This window comes from Salarias fasciatus, chromosome 10 (genome assembly GCF_902148845.1).
Source record: "Salarias fasciatus chromosome 10, fSalaFa1.1, whole genome shotgun sequence".
In the NCBI taxonomy this organism is placed as follows: Eukaryota; Metazoa; Chordata; class Actinopteri; order Blenniiformes; family Blenniidae; genus Salarias; species Salarias fasciatus.
In genome coordinates, this window is record NC_043754.1 from 22,407,428 (window position 1) to 22,430,111 (window position 22,684).

Here is a 22,684-nt window from a genome sequence, read left to right on the forward strand (position 1 = left end):
GGCCAACATTGCTGGTTTAGTAAAAACCCAAACTAGACTTTACCACACCAGTAAAGACAACAGAAATATAAAGAGAAGCCGACAGAAGCAGGCAGACGACGGAGCCACAAAGCCAGTGACCGCAGGAAGAAGCCTGCAGAGTCAGAATAAAGACAGGAGAAGCAATTGTTTCAGTCCACCCAAACTTTATTGATACTTCTGAAACCTAAACGACAAGGAGTGGGATCAGTCAGCCGCCACACAGAAAAACACGTTTCAGATTTTTTTTATTGACTGAAGCTGAAGAGAGAAACTGGGAAATGACGGCTCCTCAGCCGAGATGAGCCTCCGATGCTTACCTTCGACACCCCGGGCCGGGAAACCCCCGCAACTACGTTTGATTCAAGCACCGTTACACCAGAGATACAAAAAATACTTTAATTCATAAATTAAATCATTTACAGCTTTTAGCAAACCAAAGAATCTCATCATCTTCACAAAGACCTCAATCGGTCGCAATCGATCCAAATACAAAAATGTATTCAAGTGGGTGGGTCGCAGAGGGGGGGCAGTCCTCTGCAGGTGGAGCCGGACGAGGGTGGGGAGGGGGGCGTCTACACCTGAAGCCTTTCAGGACGCTTGTTCTTCCTTCACCGAGCAAGCCACCTCCTCCGCCTTCTCCTCCTTGACCTTGGGCGGCTCCGCCGGCTCCTCCTCTTCCTGTTTTACCGACACGGCGTCCACGGCACTGGAGGCCCCGCCCTCCTCCTCCTCCTCGCCCTGCTCTGTGTTCGTGAAGGCGCTCAGCGGGTGGTCCGTGAGCAGCTTGTTTGGAGACGGCGTGACGTCGAGATACGAGGAAGTCTGAGGAAAGAGGACAGAGCGAAGAAGTGAGGCGCCGGACGAGCAGACGGAGAACGAGCGCAGGAGAGGTCAGACTCACGTTTTTATAATCCTCGAAACACGAGGGATGGAAGTTCTGCGGAGAGAAAACAAACTGGTTTATACACGTTCGGCAGTCAGGGACTGACGAGACGAGAGAGCCAGCGCCGAAGGCGGCAGCACCTTGTCGTCGACCCGGATGGCGTTCTTCAGGAACCAGTCCTCCTCCTCCTCCACCCAGTACGTCTCAAACGGTTCCTGGCAGATTTCACACAGCTGCGGACACAGGCCACATGTGGATGAGTGTCCTGTTGGTCCGACCGAGTTGCAGAGCTGGACGCCTCTCGCGGTACTCACCTCGCCCACTTGGTCTTTGGCGGCCCGGACGCTCTGGAACTCCTTCTCCTTGGCCGCCGCCTGGCTCTTCTGCACCACCTCCTCGTTCTCCTTCTCGAAGAACTGGCTCTTGGCCCGCTCCTCCAGGTCGGCGATCTCCTCGAACTCGATCCAGTCCTGAAGGGCACACAGACGGGGGCGGGTGAGGCCGGGCTGTCACGTGGACCGAGTGAGAGTCGCGCTGGTCGTGGGGTTCTTACCGTCAGGCTGTAGTACCAGCGCCGGTGCGTCACCTTCTTGCTGGCGACCTTGCCGGCGTGGTTCTGTCTGAAGTGCCAGTCCAGATGGTCGGCATACAAGTCGGTCTGAGTGGTGGTGAAGCGCATGCTGCACAGGCAGCACTGGTTCCCTGAGTACAGCTTGGTCACCACGCTCTCGTGGCGCCTGGCGGACGAGGACAAAGAGTCACAACCGAGCAGGAAGGAGCCGAGCTACCAGGTACTTAGAGCTGTGGAGCAGGAGCCCTGCAGGGACCCGAGGCCACAGGGAGGGGGTCCAGCACTGAGCGCACACAGCTTGTCTCTACTCACTGTTTCATGTCGTCGATATTGAAGCCGGTGAGGTCGGGGATGTCGTCCTCCTCCACCTCTTGCTCTTCTTCTTCATCCTCCTCCGCCTGAGGAGCAGCCGCCGGAGCCGCAGACGACTCTGGAAGAAGGAGCACGGGCGTGAGCGGAGGTCGAGTTACTTCAAACCGTCTGCGGCTCGGCCGGAATTCCTGTGATGACTGACCGGCGCCGGCAGATGGCGCCGCGTCGGGCTGCGACGGTTTGATGATGCCATTGGAGATGAGTTTGGACAGCAGGTCGTTGACGTCCACCTGGCCGAAGTGGTTTTCTGTAGGGACGACCTGCGGAGCTGCAAACACCCAGACAGAAACGTGAAGACTGGCATTGTGACGACAGGACATCCAAACAGAGAGCAGACTCACTCTGTCCGAAAGGCACTGCGTTCTGAGGCAGGAAGGGCTGGTTGATGGTTCCCATCAGGCTCACCTGCACAGAGAAACAGGTTCCAGTCAGAAAGCGGAGGTCTGGAACACCGGGAACGACTCCAGTTTGCATGTCGAGCTTTCAGTACGACGACAATCGTGTAGGTCAAGCTACAACAAGTTTATTTGCACACAGAGCGCATAGCAGGGACTCACCGGCTGCTGGAGGCCCACAGCGGGGGCCGCGGGGTTATAGAAGGACCCCGGGGCGGCCTGGTTGAACCCTGGGCCCGGCTGCATGTTGAAGTTCCCCGTCTGTTGTGCGGGGAACGTCATCGGCCCTGTGGGGAACTGCGGGTTCATGGGCTCGGGGAAGCGCTGGGGGCCCATGGGGAAGTTCTGCTGGGGGGCTATGGGGTTGTCGTAGATGACCGGGGCTATTGGCCTCATGGGGGGCTGCATGTTGTGTTGGGGGGCAAACCTGGGAGGGCCCTGCTGGCCGGGGGCGTACTCAAAGCGCGGGTGCCCACCCTGAATAGGCATATCATACCTGGGACCTGATTGGTTGGGCCCTTCGAAGCGCCCGGGCCCATCGAACCTCATGGGGCCCATCTGATTTGAGGGCACATCAAAGCACAGGGGCCGCTGCTGGAAGCCCATGGATCCGGAGCCGGGGCCCATGTTGTTAAAGTGGCGGGGTGCGTCAAAGCGCTGCATGGGGGCCTCTAAGTGGCCCTGTGTTGGTCCCTGGGACTCGAACCTCACAGGGGGCTGTTGACCCATTTGGCCAACAAACCTGCCCGGTCCTTGACCGGGCCCGTCAAACCTCCTCATGCCGTCTCCGCCTCTCATTGGTCCGTGGGCCATGTGGGGCCCGTCACACTGCCCGGGGCCCTCCGCCCTGTCCGGCATGTGGGAGGGTGCGGGCCCATCGAACCTGCTGGGACCGGCGTGTTGGGGTCCGTCAAACTGCCCCTCATCGTAGCGCCCGGGGCCCCCACCTTCAAACCACCCCGGCGGCTGCGGTCTGGAGGGGCCCATGTGTCCCGGGCCATTGTAACGCAAGGGGGCGTGGCCCCCGTCGTGAGGGGGCGTGTGTCCCGGAGAGTCACTGTGCGGGTGGACGGAGGACAGCGGCCCCCCGCGCGGCAGCCCTTTGAGGATGGACTTGTGGGGTGGGGGAGGGGCGGCGTCTAAGTTCAGGGGTCCGTCGTCCGAGTGCTCGCTGTTGGGGCTTTCAAAGCGCGGGATAGGGCTCATGTCCGCCGAGTCCTTCTGGTGCAGAGGAGACAGCCTCTCCCGTTCATAGCAAGGGGGCGGGGCCTCCTGGCCCACCGGGCTGGGGCAGCTCCTGGGTGCCACAGAGCCGGATGAGGGCGGGCCTTCAGGCCTGCGGGGGTCGCCGTGTCTCGAGTCGTACCGCCGCGGCGTGTCGTAGCTGCTCTTGTGCTCGTCGCGGTTCTCGTAGTGCTGGCGCTCCGTCAGCGGCGAGTTCCACTCCCGCTCACCTGCATCAGAAAATCAAACTGTTGGGTCCGCTCAATCATCACGAGTACGACTGGACGTCGTGTGACGTAGACTCCATGATCCTGTCAGCAGAGTGTGTGTGTGTAACCCAGACGGAAATATGTAGGCGTGGTCTTCTCAAGTGTCTCTTCCCCTGAACTTTGACCTCTCTAAGTGAAGATGACAGGGTGTGAATGCAGACTCTCAGCGGTGGGCTTACTGGACTCTCGGGGGTCGGCCCTCCTCCTGAAGCGCAGGCCGGGCAGAGACTTGAGGGTGGGGAACTCTTTGCCGTGGTTATATTCCTCGATCATGGGAGCGAGCGGCGGCCGGGAGTCCTCGCGCTCTTTGCTCCGCCGTTCCCCTGCAGAGTCAGGAACACACCAGACAGAGATCGTCTTACTGCCTGATCTCGTTTTAGCCCCGCCCACTAAAACAAAAGCTGGGGACTTTTGCTCACCTGCTCGGTCCCGTGGTGGCCGGCCGTATTTCTGCATTTTGTCGCTCTTGCCCAGTCCCTCGCCCTCCTCCAGAATCTCCCCGCCCTCCCAGTCCTCGCCTGGTGTTCGGTGGTTCACCTGCGTCTTCCTCAGCTTGGACTTGTGCTCGTAGTACGACAGCTCGGCCGGGTTCATGTTGTCGTGCGGACGTGCGTGCGCGGCGGGCGTGCCGAGTAGCGGCTGCTTCTTGAAGTCGGCGGGCTGCTCCCAGCCCTCGGTGCGCTGCTGCTCCTGATACTGGAAGAAGTGTTTGATCTTGTGGGCCATGTTCAGGAAGTCCTCCTGGGAGATCTCGCCGCTCTCCAGACGCTTGCTCGCCTGCAGGTGGACACAGGGCGTAAAAACTCACAGTGGACTGGAAAAGACGGAAGTGTTGCTGTGGAGGGTGTGCGAGACTGCCAACAGTGAACCATCTTCTCTGAATATCCCCATCAACTCAGCTCAGCATGGCTAGCTGTCGCGATGGTGCAGACATTTTAATGCCTTTATTTCCTATGATCCAACATTTCGGTACACAGCATGTGAATCTTAACACAGAACAGCAGCAACAGTTCAAATACAACAGAACTCACCGTTATTATGGGAAACGAAAAATCCACTGAGTGGAATTTAGTGGGATCTACACATAACCCGTCTGTTTACAATCTCCTCATCCAAGACTCTGTCCACGCGTGACAAAACCATCATTTTCCTAGTTATTTCCTGCAGGGATGCCGTGTGCATGGGAAATGTAAGAATATCTTCCTCCACGTAACATGAAAAGGACTCAAAATGACAGGACAAGTACATCTACCAGGCCCTTAGATGGCGCTGTAACTCTGTGCCGTTTTCTTCTCTGTTTTGGTGTATTTCTGTGGCAGAGCTGGACATTCAGCTAGCAAACTAAACAAAACAAACTAAGGCGTCACAGTGCGGTACATGGCGTGTCCAGGGATAGACGACTGCACCTGTCTGGTCTGCTTACAAAGTTTCTTTTTCGAGTGACTGATTTTAAACACATTTTTTACAACGTATCATTCTGCATGGGACAATGCGGCGTGTCCCCAGGACCCATCCAGAGCCAGTTTGATGCATCCTTTCGGGGTTGCAGGACTCATACCTCTCAACATCACTGGGAAGTTGCTGAAGATGTTGAGTTAATGTGAAAAGCTTCGCAAATAAATACATAAGCAAACTGTTGTTACAGATTGCGATCAATGGCTTCAAACAGATCTTAATAGATGTAATTAAATTGCAATGTTTAAACATCGACAATGCTCAATGTTTAAAATGTGCTGAATTCACGCGCAGCTTCTGTGCTGACACAAAGACATGGCCAGATGTTCCCATCGGCAGCAGACATACCCTCCTCAGCAGGTCCTTCTTGGAGGCGGAGTTGAGAACATCGGGGATCTGGAGGTTGGCGTCCACACTGAGGCGGTGCTTGGGCGTGCGGGGATTGGTGGGGCGGCTGGGGGTGCTGTACGGTTTGTGCCTCGGAGGTCCGGACTTCATGTGAGGCTCCTCCGACGGCTTGGCGCTGAAAACACAGCGATTTGTTACGTCTGCTCAGACCGAACGAGAACAGAACCCGGACAGAGACTCACTGCTTGTTCTCCTCCCAGCCGCTCCTCCAGCGGTGCGGCGCGTCCTTCAGCTCCTTCCCTCCGCCGTCGTGGCCGCGCGGGCCGTGCTGGTCTCGGGACTCGGCGTGCCGCTCCTCCGCCGGCCTCTTGGACCTCCTGCTGTCCGACTGGCTCTTCTTGGGGGCGGGCCGATCGTCCCGGCCGGGCTTTCCGTGCGGCGGCTCATCCGCTCGGACCCTCCGCGGCTTGCTGGCTTTGTGCGACGGCGAGGGCGAGTTGCTGCGCGTGCGGCTCTTGGGCGAGCGCCGGTCCTTCCTCTTCGGGGAGGAGGTGGGGGAGCGTGACCTGGACCGCGAGCGGGTGCGTTTGCGGGAGTGCGTGCGGGCGTTGCCTCCGACTTTGAATTCGGGCTTGCTGATGGCGTCATCCTCACGCTCATGTTTGGCCACGGCGCCATTCAGCAGCTTGCTCTTGCTGGCGCTGCGCGGCGGTTCCTCGCGCTCCTTCTTGTCTCCGCAGCGTTTCTTCTCCTTCTGCTCGTCGTCTCCAGGCCGATCCTGCGCACGTTTCTTCAGGCGGGGGTCTTTCTTCGTGCCATCCGTGGCTTTCTGAGCCTCCACCTCTGGTGGGCGGGGTTTGCTCGGGACACTTTTGGCCATGGGGGACGGGGATTTGGAGGCGGGCTTCTCCTCGGCCACGTCCTTCCTCGGGATCTTGGTCTTGTCCGGCCGGGGGGATTTCTCCAGCACCTTTTTCTCCGGAGTGACGGCCGGACTCGGCGCCGGGTGCTTTTCCTTTTTCCCAGCAGACACCTCTTTGGGCTGGGGGGCAGGCGGGGCGCTGCGGTTCAGACGGGGGTCTCTGGTGGACGGCTTGCTGTCGGTCTGGGTCTGAGGGGGGATCCAGGGCCGGATCACAGGGGGGGGTTTGCTGATGGCTTTGGCCGGCGTGCTGGGCACCGGCGGGCTGGCTGTAGGAGCGGTGGCGGACATCGTGGTTGGTAGCACGAAGCCGCCCGCCTACACACACACAAAAAGGGTTAAAAAATGTAAATGAAATCTGCTCCATCATGATGACTGAAGGAACTTCAGCTGACACAAATTACAGAATCTTTCTCCGAACTTCAACTCGCATCCAGCAGACCAACAGATATGATTAGCGGGTTTACAGACTGGAAGCCGGAGTCTGATGGAAACTGACGGTTCCCCTACCAGCTGAGCTTTGGTCTGCTCCAACTCCAGCTCGATCTTCTTCTGCTGCAGCTCCAGCAGCTGCTTCTGTTTGGCCAGCAGCTGCTGGCGGATCAGCTGCTCCTGCGTCAGGCAGGACGGGCTGACGGCGGGCGGTGGCACGGGCGCCGGAGGCACGGGCGCCGCTGGCTGGGCGGGCGCAGGCTGGGGCGAGGACGCCTCATCAGACTGAGGACAGAGTGAGAATGTGGCAATGAGTCTGAGTCAGGAGGAAACCCATCGTTAGGCGCAGGTGGTCTGGGACTGTCTCTTGCTCAGGAAGAAGATTTGTGCGACCGATTGTCACGTCTTAAACTCAAACTGTAGACAAACCAAGACGCAGCTTCCCTGAGAAAGACCAGATCTTTCCAGATGTCAACACAACTTAGGTGTTCAAAGTACAGGCCAACTTTTCCGTTTTCAGACGCCCTCTGCGGAGGTGAAGGCAGCGTTAAGCGGGTCGACTCTACACACCTGCTTTAAGAACTTGGGGTTGACGTGGATGCTGGCGTTGGCGTTGACGGTGGGCGGCAGTGGCTTGATGGGCCACGCCGGGTCCAGCGAGTTGACCCGCACGTCCAGCGCGTACAGCTTCTTGAGCGGGAACACATCGTCCCACGTGGAGCGCAGCTTGAACAGACTCTTTCGAGTGTTTTCGTCCACCTACAAACAGAAGGACAGGACTGGGTCCTCGGCCAGAAAACCAAAGCAAATAAACAAAAAAAAAAGCTAAAAACAGAGGCTAACTTAGTGTTAAACTAAAATGGAAAAGCCCTCCGTGTCACAAGTTTATTAACAGGACTACATTATAGCAGGAGCAGACTACACACAGAGCAAGCAGCACAACAGACAGGAGGGCGGTGAGGTGGGCGGCTAACACAGGTTTAGTGCTTAAACTGTTTAACAAAGCTGAGAGGCAGTGGAGAGAAACTGTACCTTTTCAAAGACACATATAAATGAAGTGATTAGGTTTTTAGCAAACACTGCAAGGAACTCTCCTCCAACATTCTTCACTATGGAATCCACTAAGTACAAAACCGGGAGCTTCTCTGCGGGTTGGGCCTGGAGCGACAGAGAACTCGACAAGTTTAGAAAACAACAGGGGTTATCAAAAAACAGTTTTCACACAAATTGCTCACAAACACATAGCGGGGGCAGCGTCTCCGCGCCCCCACACGGCATAGAGTCCAGAGGGTTTGTGGGGCAGTCGCTTCTTCTTCTGCTGCAAAAAAAACACCCTATGGTCCAACCCCATAAAAAAAGACAAAAAATAAAAATTAAAAACAAGAGAATCTTGAAAATTTCAAAATTTAAAATTAAAAAAAAAAAAAAAAAAAAAACTCCAATCCAAAAATCCATGAGAACGCGTGTTCTTCAGCAGGAGTCAGTCCGTACGTTCACTCCGCTCAGGAGGACAGAAAAATCCAACACAGGAAGTCCCAAAAAAATTAAAAAACCCCGGCCGGGTTTTACCTCCAAAGAGCGTCCATGTCCTGAACCGCTCTTTGTACGTTACCCTCCAGACGCCCTCCAGCCTGCTCAGTTTATTTGGCCTCAGTTTGCGGAAAAAAAAAAACACGAGGTGCGGGAATCCGTGGGGGGACAAGTGTTTTTGTTTTGTTATTTTAAACCCTCAGCAGCTGTACACTGCAGCAACCAGCGGACCGAGTAAATTCAAACCAGAATCACAGCAAGAAAATTACACTGGGAAATAAAAAAAGACAAAAAGCACAGTTCACATTTTTTATTACAAACATTTTAACCATTCAGTAACAGTTCAGGAAGTTCAGGTCACTAGTGAATGAATGCAGAGACTAAGGCGAGCTGCAGGAGGGAGGACTGAACCCCACAATACTCAATGACAGCAGTAAAGAAAGGCGAGCAGGGAGGTGTGGTTCCATGTCACCCCGACAGGAAAGGTCCAAACCCGCCCCCCAAAAATCAAACCGCTTTCACTATGAGGAGAAAGTTTCTCTAACAGCAGACACTTCCTGCCTCTGCTTGGTTCAAGCCTGCACTCTCAATGGATTCAAAAGACATGAAGTTTACTATCAAACTTCACATCTGGGACTGTTTCCATGACAACAGAGCAGATAAAGTGATGAAGCTTTTCTGATGAAACTTTTCTGTGAAGCTTTACAATTAAAGAAACCGTTAATGTTCTTACTTCCTGTTTTTATATGCTGTGCCTAAATACAGTAAATACTCTCATGATTTACTTGTAATATGTATGTTATAATGCATGTATGTTACAAGTTATTTACTTTCATTCTCCTTTGTTCATCACCCAATTCTGGATCTCTTAAAGATATATTTTATCACTATGGAGGGAACTTACAGCCTGGGTCAGTATTAACCTACATTATATTGTTAAACGTGTAGAGTCATTTAAGACTTGAGCTGCAGCAGGTGCACATTAAACATGTTTCATTGCAAACATTTAGCTTTTAAAATCTTAAATCATGTGCTACAATCATTACGGTTCTGAAAACATTGAATTAACAGTACTTCCAATGGTATTTGCTTTATATCAAACTGATCAGCACAGTTTGATCTGCAAGTCTTCAAAAAGTATTTACAAGTTTTGTTTCTTTAAAACAGCTGATCTGAGGTTTGATCAAAATTAATGATCAGTGTTAACTCTGAATTTAATATGACATATCACAAGATTACTTAAATTCAGATAAGACTTTCTTCTGTAGTGATGCAAAAAATAGACTAATTTAAGCACCTCAACATCAAGCTAAACTCTCTTTCGTTTCTCCTTCATAATAAATGGTTTTTATTGATTATGTAACCCAGAAGAGCAGAGTTCTGCCCCACTGTGTACTTAACCTTTAAGCCAGCTGTTATCTACAACACAACACATACCAACATTTCACTAAATTCCAGCTTGATGCTTTGAAAAAAAACCCCACTAAATTGGGTGAAATTATTTTATTTATTTTATATTAGTGTTAGCCAAGTTTAATAATAAGACAAAACCTGTTTAGACCATTTAAATGTAGAATTAAAAGTGAAATATTTACATGACTGATTAACTTCATGAGGTCAGACTTTGATATGTAGCTCGGATAAGAATCCAACATATAATCTAGTCCCATAATTAACTTCATGTAGAATATCTGAGCTAAACTCAAGGACGTTACTCCCGAGTGAGTTCTAGCAGTTTGTAATGGTACAATAAATAATAAAAAGGAATCATTTAAAAAGAGTGTACAACAGTTTGACTGGATTTATAAGTGAAACCAGAACACTAATGAGTTTTCATCTAATTAATGACCGTTTAAAAGAAGATTTTGCAGGTTTAGAGCGGTTTGATTTTCAGGCGGATCCTCAGGTGAAACCAGAACCACACCAACTTTAAACTAACTTCAGCTAACCTGCGGCGAGTAAACTGCTCGTTAAGGAAAATAAAATCAAACTACGCTAAAACGAGAACCACTACTTTAATACACAACATTTAGGTTCGATAACTCAGAGGCTTCGCTGACCAAAACAAGAATAACCAGCCGTGTGGCGTCGCCGCCGCCGCCATGATGAGCTAACAGCTAACGGCTAGCAGGGCCTGAGCGATCCGCACAAAGCAAATGGGAGATATTTCTATATTCATAAAAACCTTGCTGATCTGGGCTTCGATAATTGCGACGATATCCTTGGCGAAGGTGACGTTCTCCTCGGCCAGGATGGTGAGCATGTTGATGTGCGGCTTGCTGTTGAACGTCAGGTCTTCCAGAGAGGACTGGTACTCCCGGCAGGCGTCTTCCCGGGCCGTGCTGTCCTCCATCTTTAGAGCTCTGCGACCCGGACAAACCTCACGGCAGCGAAACCATGGCGGCCGAGCGGCGGGCAGTCCGTGCACTCATCCGGCTAGCGGTTCCGCCGGGGGCTGCGGGGAGGTTAAAGCGGCGCCGTTCGGAGAAGCGTTAATGTTTTATGAATCCAGCCGTCTGCGCCGTTCCTTATGCGCTCGCGGTCTCAACAAAATGGCGAGCTCGACAGTAGGCGAACACACGTCACGCGAAGGCATTTTATACGTGCCGTGACGTCAGGCTACACCATTGGCTGGCGAAAGCGGGTCTACAGCGTGATTGGTCCAAAACAGTAACAGCCACGCGAATGAGCCAATCAGGACGCGGCAGTGTTGAGGGGGTTACATAACGGGCGGCTGAGGGGAAGTGGTGAGCTGACACAACAACACGAGGCCGCAGCATGGCGTCTGTGCAAACCAACTTTCCTCTCTAAACACACTTCCTCACGACAAATAGGGAACGTCTGATAAACAGAAACAGAACATTGTCAAACTTGATGAGCTGCGAGCTGACAGGAGACTAAAGCATACTGTAATGTTATTTCAGAGTGGATTTGCTTGTGGAATGTTCAAGAAAAAATTCTCATCTGCCCATTATGCTTATTCACTGTTTTTACTTTTACCGACCAATGTAACATCTTGAAGCCCTCTGAGGCAACTGTTGTTGTGATACTGGGCTATACAAAAATAAATTGAAATTGAATTGAAATTGAATTAATTCTACTGATTCATGAGTTGAACTCACTTTATGTTGTCATTTGTGTTTCTGTTCTAAGGTTGGTTTAGGGTCACTTTGCAGTGGCTTCATGTGTTTTGTCTGATGCCCCTTTCACACTGATGTACCGAGTCCGGCGAGGTTTGCGGGTCGCAGTGGAACCAGGTTTATGAAAAGCGATAACCCCTTTCGCCAGAAGGTAAACTGGCTAGTATGTGGCTTTACAAAACGATGTGAAATCAAGAGGCCACGGTCCAAATATTTCTGGGGTTATATGTGATCCATCAGCCCAGTGCCTGCAACAATGCGAGATGTAAACGAGACACGCCATGTACCGGCCATTTGAGCTATCTATGACAGTACGTAGTCCTGTGAAAGGGGGACTGCTTCTCCGACAGCTTTTACCATCGTGTACTGCAGTCTGCTGCAGCGGGAATCTGCAGACCTCGGCGGACTCAGTACGTCAGTGTGAAAGGGGGCTGAAGTTGGCTGCACTTCTGAAGTCGATTAACGCTTCTCGGGTCAATCTCTGTGATTTTGCACGTTTGAAGGAAATTTGTGCTTCTTTGAAATGGTTTGGTGTCTCCAAAGTCGTTTTGTGTTCCTGAAAATCTAACTTTGAAGTGGTTTCACGTGTCTCAAAAGTTGTTTTGTCTCTCAGAAGTCGATTCTGTGCATCTCTTAAAGCAGAACTATGCAACATTTTTACCTCAATAAATGTTTGTCAGAATCCCTGTGGGGGTAAACAAAGACTTGGCACGGTGATTCACCGGTCCCTCCACTCCCCCCGGGGTCTGTGTCCTGAAAACAGCGCTTGCAATTTCAGGGGAGCGGACCCAACTACATCTCACGAGAACAAACCTGCTTTACGGCACTCATACGGGAGTACAAGAAGAAAAGCACGTAAAACCCTTGCTAGTGTTAGCAACGCCACCTTTAGGTGCTCACGGATGGCAGAACCAAAAAGACAGAAAAAGCCTTTGTCTGACGAGCGGAAAAAAAATAAAACGGGAGTGGGACGCTCTCTGCACGTGGGGGCGGGGGTGGGGGAGGAGGGGGTGATGCGGAGAACGTTTACGACAGTGAGCTTTCACAGGAGACCAGTAGGGGGAGCACTAAAGCAAATCTTGCATAGTTCTCCTTTAAAGGGATACTTCAACATTTTGGCAAATTGGCCCATTTAGCGCAATTCCTTAGTCGTTTCGAACAGCATACTTACTTTTTTTGTGAGGGCGAGCTGTTGTTTATTCAGAGGTGAGTCGGGGAAGGTTTTCGGGACCCACACAATGGAAGTGGATGGTATTTTTGCTTCCCCTCATCAAACTCATCAAATACAAAATCCAACAACCCCAAAACACTTTGGTGGACACGTTATAATCCGCACATTCACTACGCTGTGGAACACCAACAGATAATACTGTAGCGTTACGACACTGAAGCAAATACTGGGAACTACTTTTTCTTTTGAAATCACAACACCCAGACGCCATGTTTAGTAAGTAGTTCCGTCTTAGCAATCTTCGCATAAACAACTCAATCTCGTAATTTTGCATTAATATTTCACAGCGTAGTGAATGTGTGGATTATAACGTGTCCAACAATGTGTTTTGGGGTTGTTGGATTGTGTATTTGATGAGTTTGACGAGGGGAACCAAAAATACCATCCACTTCCATTGTGTCCGCTGCGAAGCCCTCCTCGACTCACCTCTGAATAAACAGCTCGCCCTCACAAAAAAGTTTGACTCTTTGACTCACTTTTACAACCTGTGAACTGTACCAACACGGTCCGTCTCATAATCAGTTTGCATCCTTGTGCAGATGTTTTGACTCTGTTGGTTCCTCGCTGTGAATCTATAGTTACGTGGCACATAATGTAGGTTGTTAAAAATCTTTCGTTGCTTGATTTAGCTTTTTTTTTTTGGTGTCTTTTTGGGAACTGTAAGATGGTTTCGAGTCAGATTTAGATTTCTGGCAAACTCAACGACGGTCAATAAATCATGGAAACAAACAATTTTTACCAAAAATAATTAAATTAATCTGCCATCTCAACCATTCATCACCTGAAAAAAAGCCAATGCAGCAGAATCATCCATAAAGGTGGGATAAAACATGATTGATCGTTTTATTCTCCACGTGTACTCTGGTGCTGGGACAACAGTTGCTGTGGACCCCAAGAGTTTGTTTACAAAACACAGAAGACAGAAAGAAATCATGGAACCAGAAACAGTTCATGTCCAAACAGACTGATGCACAATAACACGATTAAAAAAAAAAAAAAACAGCCTCCATTTCCATCTCGTCTGTCCTCATGATTCGGTGACGTTTCACCAAAGAAAGTCCCAGACGCTCCCTCTGTTCACCACACACCACAAACAGTTGAAAGTACACAATTGTTGACAAAAAACTGACTGAAGAGAGACACTGAACCCACAACATCTGGCATTGCCCTCCTCTCTAAGGTCATTTCATGTGTCTCTGAAGTTGATTTCTGTGCCTCTTGATATTTTTTTTTCTTTGGGGCTGGGTTTTTTTTTGTGTGCGTTTGTCCTTTGAGGTCATTTTTTGTGAGTGTTTTTTTTTTCTGACACCCAAACAGTCAGCTGACGCTGGACGACCATACGGCGTGTATGAGCGCCACCGTCGTGGACTGCGAGCAGTTTGAGGGAGAGCACACAAAGCTCTGACGACAGACACGGGAATGTGGATGAACACGACGGCAGCTGGATGTGACGGGGTGAACGGTTCCGCTGAGCGCGGCCGGGATGGATCCGGAGAGGACGAGGCCCCGGGCACAAAAAGTAGTCTATGTGGCCCCGACTATCGATACCAGACCGGGAAAAAACAGTGGAATGAACAGCTGAACACCGGGACGTCTTTACCAAGGTCTGCAAGTCAACGGAGCCTGAAAATAAAGGTCCCAAACGGCCATGTAACAGTCAGCTCAGAGGCCCCGGGGCCCCTTCACCCATGACTCTGCGGGGTCTGAGAGGCCCACAGTCTGTTCCGAGCGCTGCGTCGGCCCAGTCCGAGGCTGGCAGGAGCGTCCTCCCTCTCAGGCGTCCGACTCGTCGCTGCTGTCGCGGCTGATCTCGATCTGCAGCGACGGCAGGTTGTCCAGCCGGCTCTTCTTCATCTTGTGGGACATGCGCTCCTGTTTCTGTTTGATCATGGCACCCCACATCCTCTGGAGCGTGGAGTCGTCCTCCTCCTCCACCTCCTCCGCCTCCTGCTCCTTGGCGTCCGGCCCGTCTTCTCGTCTCCTCCTGCTGCTGCTGCTGTCATTTCTCCCCGACGGCACAGCGGAGGACGAGGATGAGGAGGAAGAGGAGAAGAGCCCCGCCGAGTGGCCGCTCGATCTGTGGTTGTGACGCCCGGCGCCGACATCGCCGTCGTCGCCCCCAGAGCCGAGACGGCTCCACAGCCCGCCTGCAGACCAGAGGGAGGTGTTAGAGATCATGTGATCTCAGAGAGGAATTGAACCCGGCGTCCAAACTGCACCTGTCTTTCTGTCTTTGGATGAGGGCCCTCTGCTGTCCTGACTGGCCACGCCCAGTCTGCGGTGCACATCTCTGATTGGCTCTCTGGATGGAGGCGTGCTCCTCGGGGACACGGGGGAGGGGGACCGCCGTCTGTCCGGAGAGTAACGCCTCTTCCCGAGCCTCTGCCGGATGTCTGCGGACAGCAGCGGGGAGTCAGAGGAGCAGAGAGCGAATCCCTCCACCGCAGCAGAGCCTCTCCGCTCACCTGTCTTACCACCACTGGCCACCGGGGGAGGCTGTCTGTGTTGAGACGACACACCCTGCCTCTTCTCCTCCAGCAGCTGCCTCACGTCCGTCACCTTGGTGGGCGAAGACGGTTTGGTGCGACTCTGAGACCCCGACACTCCGATCCTGTTCCTGATGGAAGACACAGAGCCTTGAATAAACACACCACAGGACAGGTGAGGACAGGTGAGGACAGGTGAGGACAGGTGAGGACAGGTGAGGACAGGTGAGGACAGGCGGTGTAGCTCCACAAACGAGGCTCTCTGACCGGATGGTGTTCAGGTGCGTGTCCAGCTCGTCGGCGTACATGGTCATCTTCTTGCTCTTCTTGGGAGACGGCGTGGAGATCATCTTCAGCTCCAGGTCGTAGTCCATCTCATCCGACTCGGACCACGGCGACGGCGAGCGGTCCGCGTGACTGCGAAGCCCCGCCCCCATGGAGCGCGAGCCGCCGCCCCGCTCGCCCCTGTCCTTGTACTCCACGACCCGGTCATCGGAGTCCATGTCCTCGTCGCCACTGGCGTCTTCGTCCTCCTCCTCTTCCTCCTCCTTGATGGGCTCCTCGGGCAGGTTGACCAGGTCAGCTGAGGACGGAGAGGCGGACGGATCAGAGCTCGGGTTTCATCTCCCGGGGCGTCTGTGCGTTCGAGTGTTTACCAGAGTGTCGGTGTGTGTACGGCGGAGTGTGTCCCATGCTGTCTCCAATCAGGGGCTTCTTGCTTTTGAGGACGTCTCGCTGGATCCGGCGGGTGTGATACCGCCTCTTCCTGGAGAAAGGGGAACACGGAGCAGCAGTGAGAGGCTCCAGCCGCTCATGGGAAGCTGTGGCTCTGAGCTGCAGCTCGAGTCTCACCAGGAGTTGCTGAGGATCCCCTTCATGCCTCCGTAGTTGGGGTTTCCATACTTCATGTAGTATCGGCTGCGACGAGCTGCGCCCAGCTCCTTCTTGTCATCTGCAGACACAGCATCAGCGTTTAAGACAGCGAGTCAACTCATCGTCAACATGTCAAGAGTCCGCGCGGATTACCAGAAATGATCCATTAGCCACTTTGTAGTTCGTTTGGTTCACACCCACTTTTTACACGAAGGACCAACCACCACAACGACTGACAGCGTCACATTTAAACAACAGCTAGAGCGCGCGTTAACACCAGGAATTTAATGTTTCCCTGACTACTAGGGACATAATCACCAGCAGAATGATAAATCACGGTAAAATTTCCGATGGTTAATATTACCACTCCAAATGTCAATTTTCAAAACTGTGTTTGATTATCTCACGCTGATTAATTTGTGGTGATACTGCAGGTCATGACGTTTGGCTCCTGAAAACATGGCAGGTCGTACTAATGCAAACTTCAAACTCAAACTTCAAACTTTATTTATTTGTATAGCACTTTTCATGATAATAAAAGCAACACAAAGTGCTTAACAGTAAAAAAAAAAAAAAAAACAAAAGCTGCACCATCAATAAGTGTACACCACACGCACACGCACACACACACAAACACATACACACACCCAATTTATGCCCATAGCAAGGCAGAGGAGACATGGCATGGCACTAAGCATCATGGGAAAACACTACCAGTGGGGCCGTTCACACCAGGAGAAGGCGAAGGTCATTAGTACTGGGGCACCAGCGCTCAACCCCCGACCCTGTTAGACCAACGGGATCCCGCACACCAAGGTGTGGAGCCCCCAGGCCAGCCAGGACCAGAGGACCAGAGCGCAGCGACCCCAGCAGAGGACCGGGACCAACTCCCGGTGTGAAGGACCCCCCTGAGGAAACACTGGAGTTAAACAGATGTTAAAAAGACATGATACAAAGCTAATAAAAAAAATAAAAAATAAATAAAAAGTAAGATAAGATTATAAAATAGAAAATAAAATAAATTAAAAGTACATAGTAAAAATAGAATGAATAAATAGGATAAGTATATTAAAAATTAAAATGACCAGAAATAAAAATGATGGAGATAAGAGGTATAAAAGGTCAATTAAAAGCCAGATTAAAAAGGTGTGTTTTCAACCTCCCTTTAAAAATATCAACAGTCTCTGCGGTCCTGAGGTTCTCCGGCAGGCTGTTCCACAGGCGGGGGCCATAGTGGCTAAAAGCCGCCTCACCATGGGTTTTGGTTCAAGCTTTAGGAACACACAATAAGGCGCTGCCAGAGGACCTCAGGGCCCGCGAGGGTCGATAGGGTAAAAACAGATCAGCTAGATAAGAAGGCGCAAGGCCATTAAGACATTTAAAAACTAATAAGAGAACCTTAAAATCGATCCTGAAGCGGACAGGGAGCCAATGCAGCGACTGTAAAACCGGTGTAATGGGGGCCCGCCCCCTGGTCCTCGTCAGCACGCGAGCGGCTGAGTTTTGTAATAGCTGTAGGTTTGAAATGTTCTTTTTGGGAAGACCAGAGAGCAAGGCATTACAATAATCTAATCTACAGGAGATAAAAGCATGCATTAGCACCTCTGTACTGGCCTGAGAGAGAAACGGGCGGACTCTGGCTATATTCTTAAGATGATAAAATCCAATCTTAGTTATGTTTTTAATGTGTGGAATAAAACTTAGCTCAGAGTCAAAAATCACGCCCAGGTTCTTAACTGATTGTTCTGGTTTAAAATCTGATAATTTAGGTAAAATTTTCTCTCTCTGACCTTCGGGACCGATAACTAAAACCTCAGTCTTGTCCTGGTTGAGCTGTAGGAAATTCACTGCCATCCATGACTTGATGTCTGAAATACAGTTAAAAAGGGTTTCTATTGGCAGTCAGAGCTCCACAGTGGCAGAGCAGTTCGAATGGATTTTGGAGGGTAATAAGACGAAATAATGTCACTGTAATGCAGACCAATAAATCTCTGTCCAACTCTCAAAACAGTCCTGCTGATCACACTGCAGTTGTTACTTTGACTAAAAAAGACTTCATCAATTGTAAGGATACAATTAATAATGGTCAATAACTTCACGGTAATGTTCTGTCAACTGATGAAACTGTCCGAGCATCAAGAGTCCTGCTGATCATGAAAAAACAAACTTGGTGACATGACTTCAGTGTGTTTCGGAGTACATTTTAGCAATACTGCAATGATAATGATCATGTTGGTCACAATAATGAAATTTCAATATCGTTACATCTCTGACTACAGAACTCTATGACATAGGCAGCTTCGTGTTTCCATGACAACAGAACCTGACATGAGAAATGTCATTTAGAACCCGGTGACATCAGGAGCCCCATTCTTGCAGACGGAGTCGCGTCATAGGTCATGTGACCGCCCATAGCAACCGTTCACCATTTTGCTCAAAGGGGAAAAACAGCCTCACGCAGTTCATTGTGGCTTGTGCGTTGCGGTTTTAGGTGTTATTGTAGTGTAGTTTATTCAGTGCGTGGAAGGTCTTGTCGGCTATAGATGGTCCACACATACGACAACGAGCTTTCTGGGGATAGTTTGGCCCGATATAGGACAAGATTGGACATCGTGGGTGTTAAAGTGTGCCCCTTCAGACTCCCTGCTGACGAGTATGACGGTATGTGGGAATTTTTTTAGCAATTCATCTGTGAAGCGGCACTGTCTGAACAGCCCTGCCTGCTCCGCCTGTGTGTGTATAATTACCTCGTGCAACAAAGTAGTATCATAGCATTGTGTACAAAGCGCCGGTCAATTTACGTTCACGCGGAATTGTGCTAAAAAAAACAGTGAACACCGGACATTTTCCTGAATTTATAAAACCCGGCCGGACGCCCTGGACAGGACGCAAAAAGTGGACATGTCCGGGAAAAAGGGGACGCTCGGTTAGAGGAGGAGACAGTGCAGGAGGACAAGGAGGACAGGGTGGAAGAGACAAAAAACACTGAAAAGGTATCAGGAGTAATAAATACATACCTGAAATAAAATGAGCTGAGCACACATATGTGTAATAATGAGATCTTGGGTGCCATAAGTTGTTGTGGAGAGGGGTCAGAGCATTTTCTGATTTCGATGTCGACTTTCTATTTATGGCTTGCAGCCACAGTCGGAGCCTTTCTGGTTCTGTACGCTCACTCCGTATCATATAAAATGATAGAGTAGGATTTTTTCCTTTTGTTGGTGCAGCCAACCACACAACAACTTTTAACTATCTTAGAACTTCCGCCGTATTGTACGACTTTACTCTGTCTAAGCGAGCGGAGACGGTGGCTTTCCCCTTTGCACTGGTTGCTATTGGCGACGGACCCGGATGTTGGTCAAATGCCCGGATGTCTGTCTGTATCAATGTTTCCATGACAACAGAACCTGTGGCTCTTCATGTTTACAGACTGAGGGAAATAATTATTTGATTTCCTGCTGAATTTGTAAGACTCTTGTTTTTGTGGTTGCTCACTGATTCCGGCAGTAGACAGTATGTCAGTGGAAAATGCACAAAAACACACAATATAAAAGTTATAAAATGTTGTGCATTTTGTTTGAAATAAGTATTTGATGGCCAACAACTCACCCAGATTTTGTCTTCCACCGACTAGCTGGTGCCCATGCGGCACACAGCTGCTCACAATCTACTGACTTCCAGTTCTCCTGTTTACAACTGTTACACACATAAAGCACGTCTGCTCCAGGAATCAGTTTCTGACATTCCAACTTTTACAGCACCGTGGGCAAGACCAGAGAGCTGTGAGGAGATGTCAGGGAACAGACCGCAGACCTGCTCATGGCTGGAATGGGTTAGAAAACCATCAGCAGAAGGCTTGGTGAGAAAGTGACAACTGCTGGCGCCGTCATTGGGAAAAAAAGAAGACACACAAAACGAGCCTCAACTGTCCTCGGTCTGGAGCTCCATGCAGGATGTGGCCTGGTGGAGTGAGGGTGATGATGAGGAAGGTGGGGGAGCCTGAGGCCCTGCGCCAACCCTGTGTGCGTGTGCGTGTGTGTGTGTGTGTGTGTGTGTGTGTGTGTGTGTGTGTGTGTGTGTGTGTGTGTGTGTGTGTGTGTCACCTTGTGTAGCGAAGCGCAGCAGAAGCTTGTTTCCTTTAAAGGGCCTGATGGCCGGACGCAGCTCGTTCCTCAGCAGCGACTCCCTCTCTGCTCTCGACAGGTCGTCCACCTGCGGATGATGTCATCGCTGAGTCAAAGACAGCGACCCCCGATTGGTCCGTGTAAGACGGACGCCGCTGTACCTGAGCGCCCTCCGCCTTCGTCTTGTCCGCCTCGCCCTCGATGTCCTTCCCCTCGACCTCCCCGCCGCTCTTTTTGGCCTCGTCCTCATCCACCTCGCCCTCCTCCTCTTCGTCGTCTGATCCTTGACCCTGACGACCCGCTGTAGCAACAACACAGACGCTTACCCACAATGCACAGCGAACTTGTGAAGCCCGGGCGGCTTGAGCGACGTGCAGACCGACCTTTGCTCGGTTGGTTGCTCCTTTCCGTCTCTGTGGCGACCGCCTCCGGGTCGGGCATCCGGCTGGAGTTGATGAGCGCCCGAATGGACGTGTCGTCATCCAGCCACACCACGTTACCTAGGAGACGCAGAGGAGGGCGTGTCCATACCGGGCGTTCACAACACACAGCTGTGAACTGCAGGTGTGTGTGTTTCCTCACAGGAAGTGTCGTCGATCCACTCGATGTGTGCCGGGGGATACTCTTTGAAATATCCGAAGACGTCCTGAGTGCTCATGTCGTCCACGCCACTCACGTGAATCGCCTCCAACCGCAGCTTGGGGATGGCTGAGGAAGGCGAGGAGGAGGAGGAAGAGGGAGCTCAGCTACTATGGCATCAGAGGCAACAGGAAGAGGAGAACACACTCCTACCTTTCTTCATAGCGTCTTTGTCCAGAAACACGTTCCTCTGAGTGACGCTCTGCTCGCCATGGAAATGGAAACGCTGCGCACGCTTCTCCTTCCGCTCAATGGCCTCCTGACACACACAAACACACACGATGCGTTCAGGTACCACTCTACAGGAACTTGGCTGCTGTGTTTGATCACAGAGACTGAGGTGAGTCATGAGACTCAGTAAAGTCTCGTACCTTGGAGTTGACGTCGATCCCGGTGATGAAGGCCCCAGCCTTGTTCTCGTAGCGCCGGCTTGTGTCCTGTTAGAGGTTAGAGGTCACAAGAGATCTGATGAGGCTTCGTGCGGGAACAGTTCCAACAACTCCTCTATTTTTTCCCTGAAACTTTATTCCAAGTTCATCTCACGCTGGGCCGCCTTTGGCCCTCCGGACACAGGTTTGACACCCCTGCTCTCAGACAGTGAAATCCATGGAAAGACTCATCTGTTGCTTCAGATGTGTCTCAAGCAGAGGTGTGTGTGTGTTTCATGTGTGAAGCTCAGAAAACACTGTATGATACATCTGCATATTTCATGAAATACAAGAGAAACGTTTTCTCTAAGCAGCAGCAGTTTAAATGTGCTTGAATTGTAGGTCCAGGGACGACTAGAAGGGAAGGTAAATGTCCTGTTTACAGACATTTATAATGAGAAAAACAGAAGATAAAGCTGTGGAAGCTGTGATGTTGGTGATTAAAAACAGGCCGATGTGTTGAGTAAAAGCTTCTGTATTAAGAAACAGTTAAATCTCCGGCTCCGGCTGCTGTTTATTGGTTAAAATGTGAAATGTGGAGTTTTCTCAATGGAGTCTGGCATGGTGGTCAACCAGCGTGTGGAGGGTCGAACAGCAACAAGTGAGTCAATTAATTAATTACAAAACCACAGGAGGAAACCAGCCTTCACGTGTCTAAACTGGTCCTCGTTACTAGCAGCGGTTCTAACCACTGACTCGCTCCCCAGCAGAGGGGCGCGGGAGTCTGGCCCAGCTCCGGCCGGCTGCGGCTGCAGGCGGGCCGGCCTGAGCCGGGCGCCAGTCCCCGGTCTGGCGGGGCCTAGCCCGGCCACTCACCGGCAGCAGCTCCTTCAGGGAGCGGTTCACGGACACGTCCTCCGCCTCCAGCTCGCCCTCCTCCACCTCCATCGGCTCGGCATCGCGGGCGTCTCGGTCCGACTCGGAGTCCGAGTCCGAGCGCTCCGAGCCGCTGTCCGATTTCACCGAGACCCGCAAGCTGCGCACTGCCGCCATGGCGCTCCCCGAGCTGCGGACAACGGCTGAGTGTGCGACCCGGCAATGGATCGTATTCATCCGGTGCGAAGGCAGCAGGGGGCCCGGGGAACCGGGAAACAGCGCCCCCTGGCGGAGAAAGCACGGAACAGGCGGGTCTCTCTCTCTCTCTCTCTCTCTCTCTCTCTCTCCTCTCTCTCTCTCTCTCTCTCTCTCTCTCTCTCTCTCTCTTTGTCTCTCTCTCCCTCTCTCTCCCTCTCTCTTTGTCTCTCTCTCCCTCTCTCTCCCTCTCTCGTTATAGTTTCTGCTTTTCTGTTAGGCAAGAACTAAAAAAGATATAATAGAAGGAAGAGAATGGAATAAACAAAT

The 22,684-nt window shown here is 51.3% G+C and overlaps 2 protein-coding genes across 2 annotated transcripts; both read right to left on the reverse strand.

Annotated features, from left to right (window-relative positions):
* Positions 1 to 406: 406 nt before the first annotated feature.
* On the reverse strand, positions 407 to 10,987 carry pcf11 (PCF11 cleavage and polyadenylation factor subunit). The gene is made up of 17 exons (XM_030101442.1): positions 10,608 to 10,987; positions 7,925 to 8,050; positions 7,463 to 7,651; positions 6,971 to 7,177; positions 5,781 to 6,778; positions 5,539 to 5,713; positions 4,155 to 4,512; positions 3,915 to 4,058; positions 2,405 to 3,696; positions 2,189 to 2,252; positions 1,990 to 2,115; positions 1,788 to 1,905; positions 1,458 to 1,641; positions 1,219 to 1,374; positions 1,045 to 1,137; positions 923 to 958; positions 407 to 843 (listed from the first exon to the last, which is right to left on the reverse strand). Exons 1-17 carry the CDS (start codon positions 10,773 to 10,775, stop codon positions 610 to 612), a joined length of 4,668 nt encoding a protein of 1,555 aa, XP_029957302.1. The 5' UTR covers positions 10,776 to 10,987; the 3' UTR covers positions 407 to 609.
* Positions 10,988 to 13,622: 2,635 nt separating this feature from the next.
* On the reverse strand, positions 13,623 to 22,372 carry ncbp3 (nuclear cap binding subunit 3). Its single transcript, XM_030101445.1, has 13 exons — positions 22,160 to 22,372; positions 21,287 to 21,352; positions 21,069 to 21,174; positions 20,859 to 20,984; positions 20,660 to 20,776; positions 20,438 to 20,577; positions 20,256 to 20,364; positions 16,132 to 16,231; positions 15,936 to 16,045; positions 15,547 to 15,862; positions 15,259 to 15,410; positions 15,013 to 15,186; positions 13,623 to 14,940 (listed from the first exon to the last, which is right to left on the reverse strand). Exons 1-13 carry the CDS (start codon positions 22,334 to 22,336, stop codon positions 14,567 to 14,569), a joined length of 2,067 nt encoding a protein of 688 aa, XP_029957305.1. The 5' UTR covers positions 22,337 to 22,372; the 3' UTR covers positions 13,623 to 14,566.
* Positions 22,373 to 22,684: the final 312 nt, after the last annotated feature.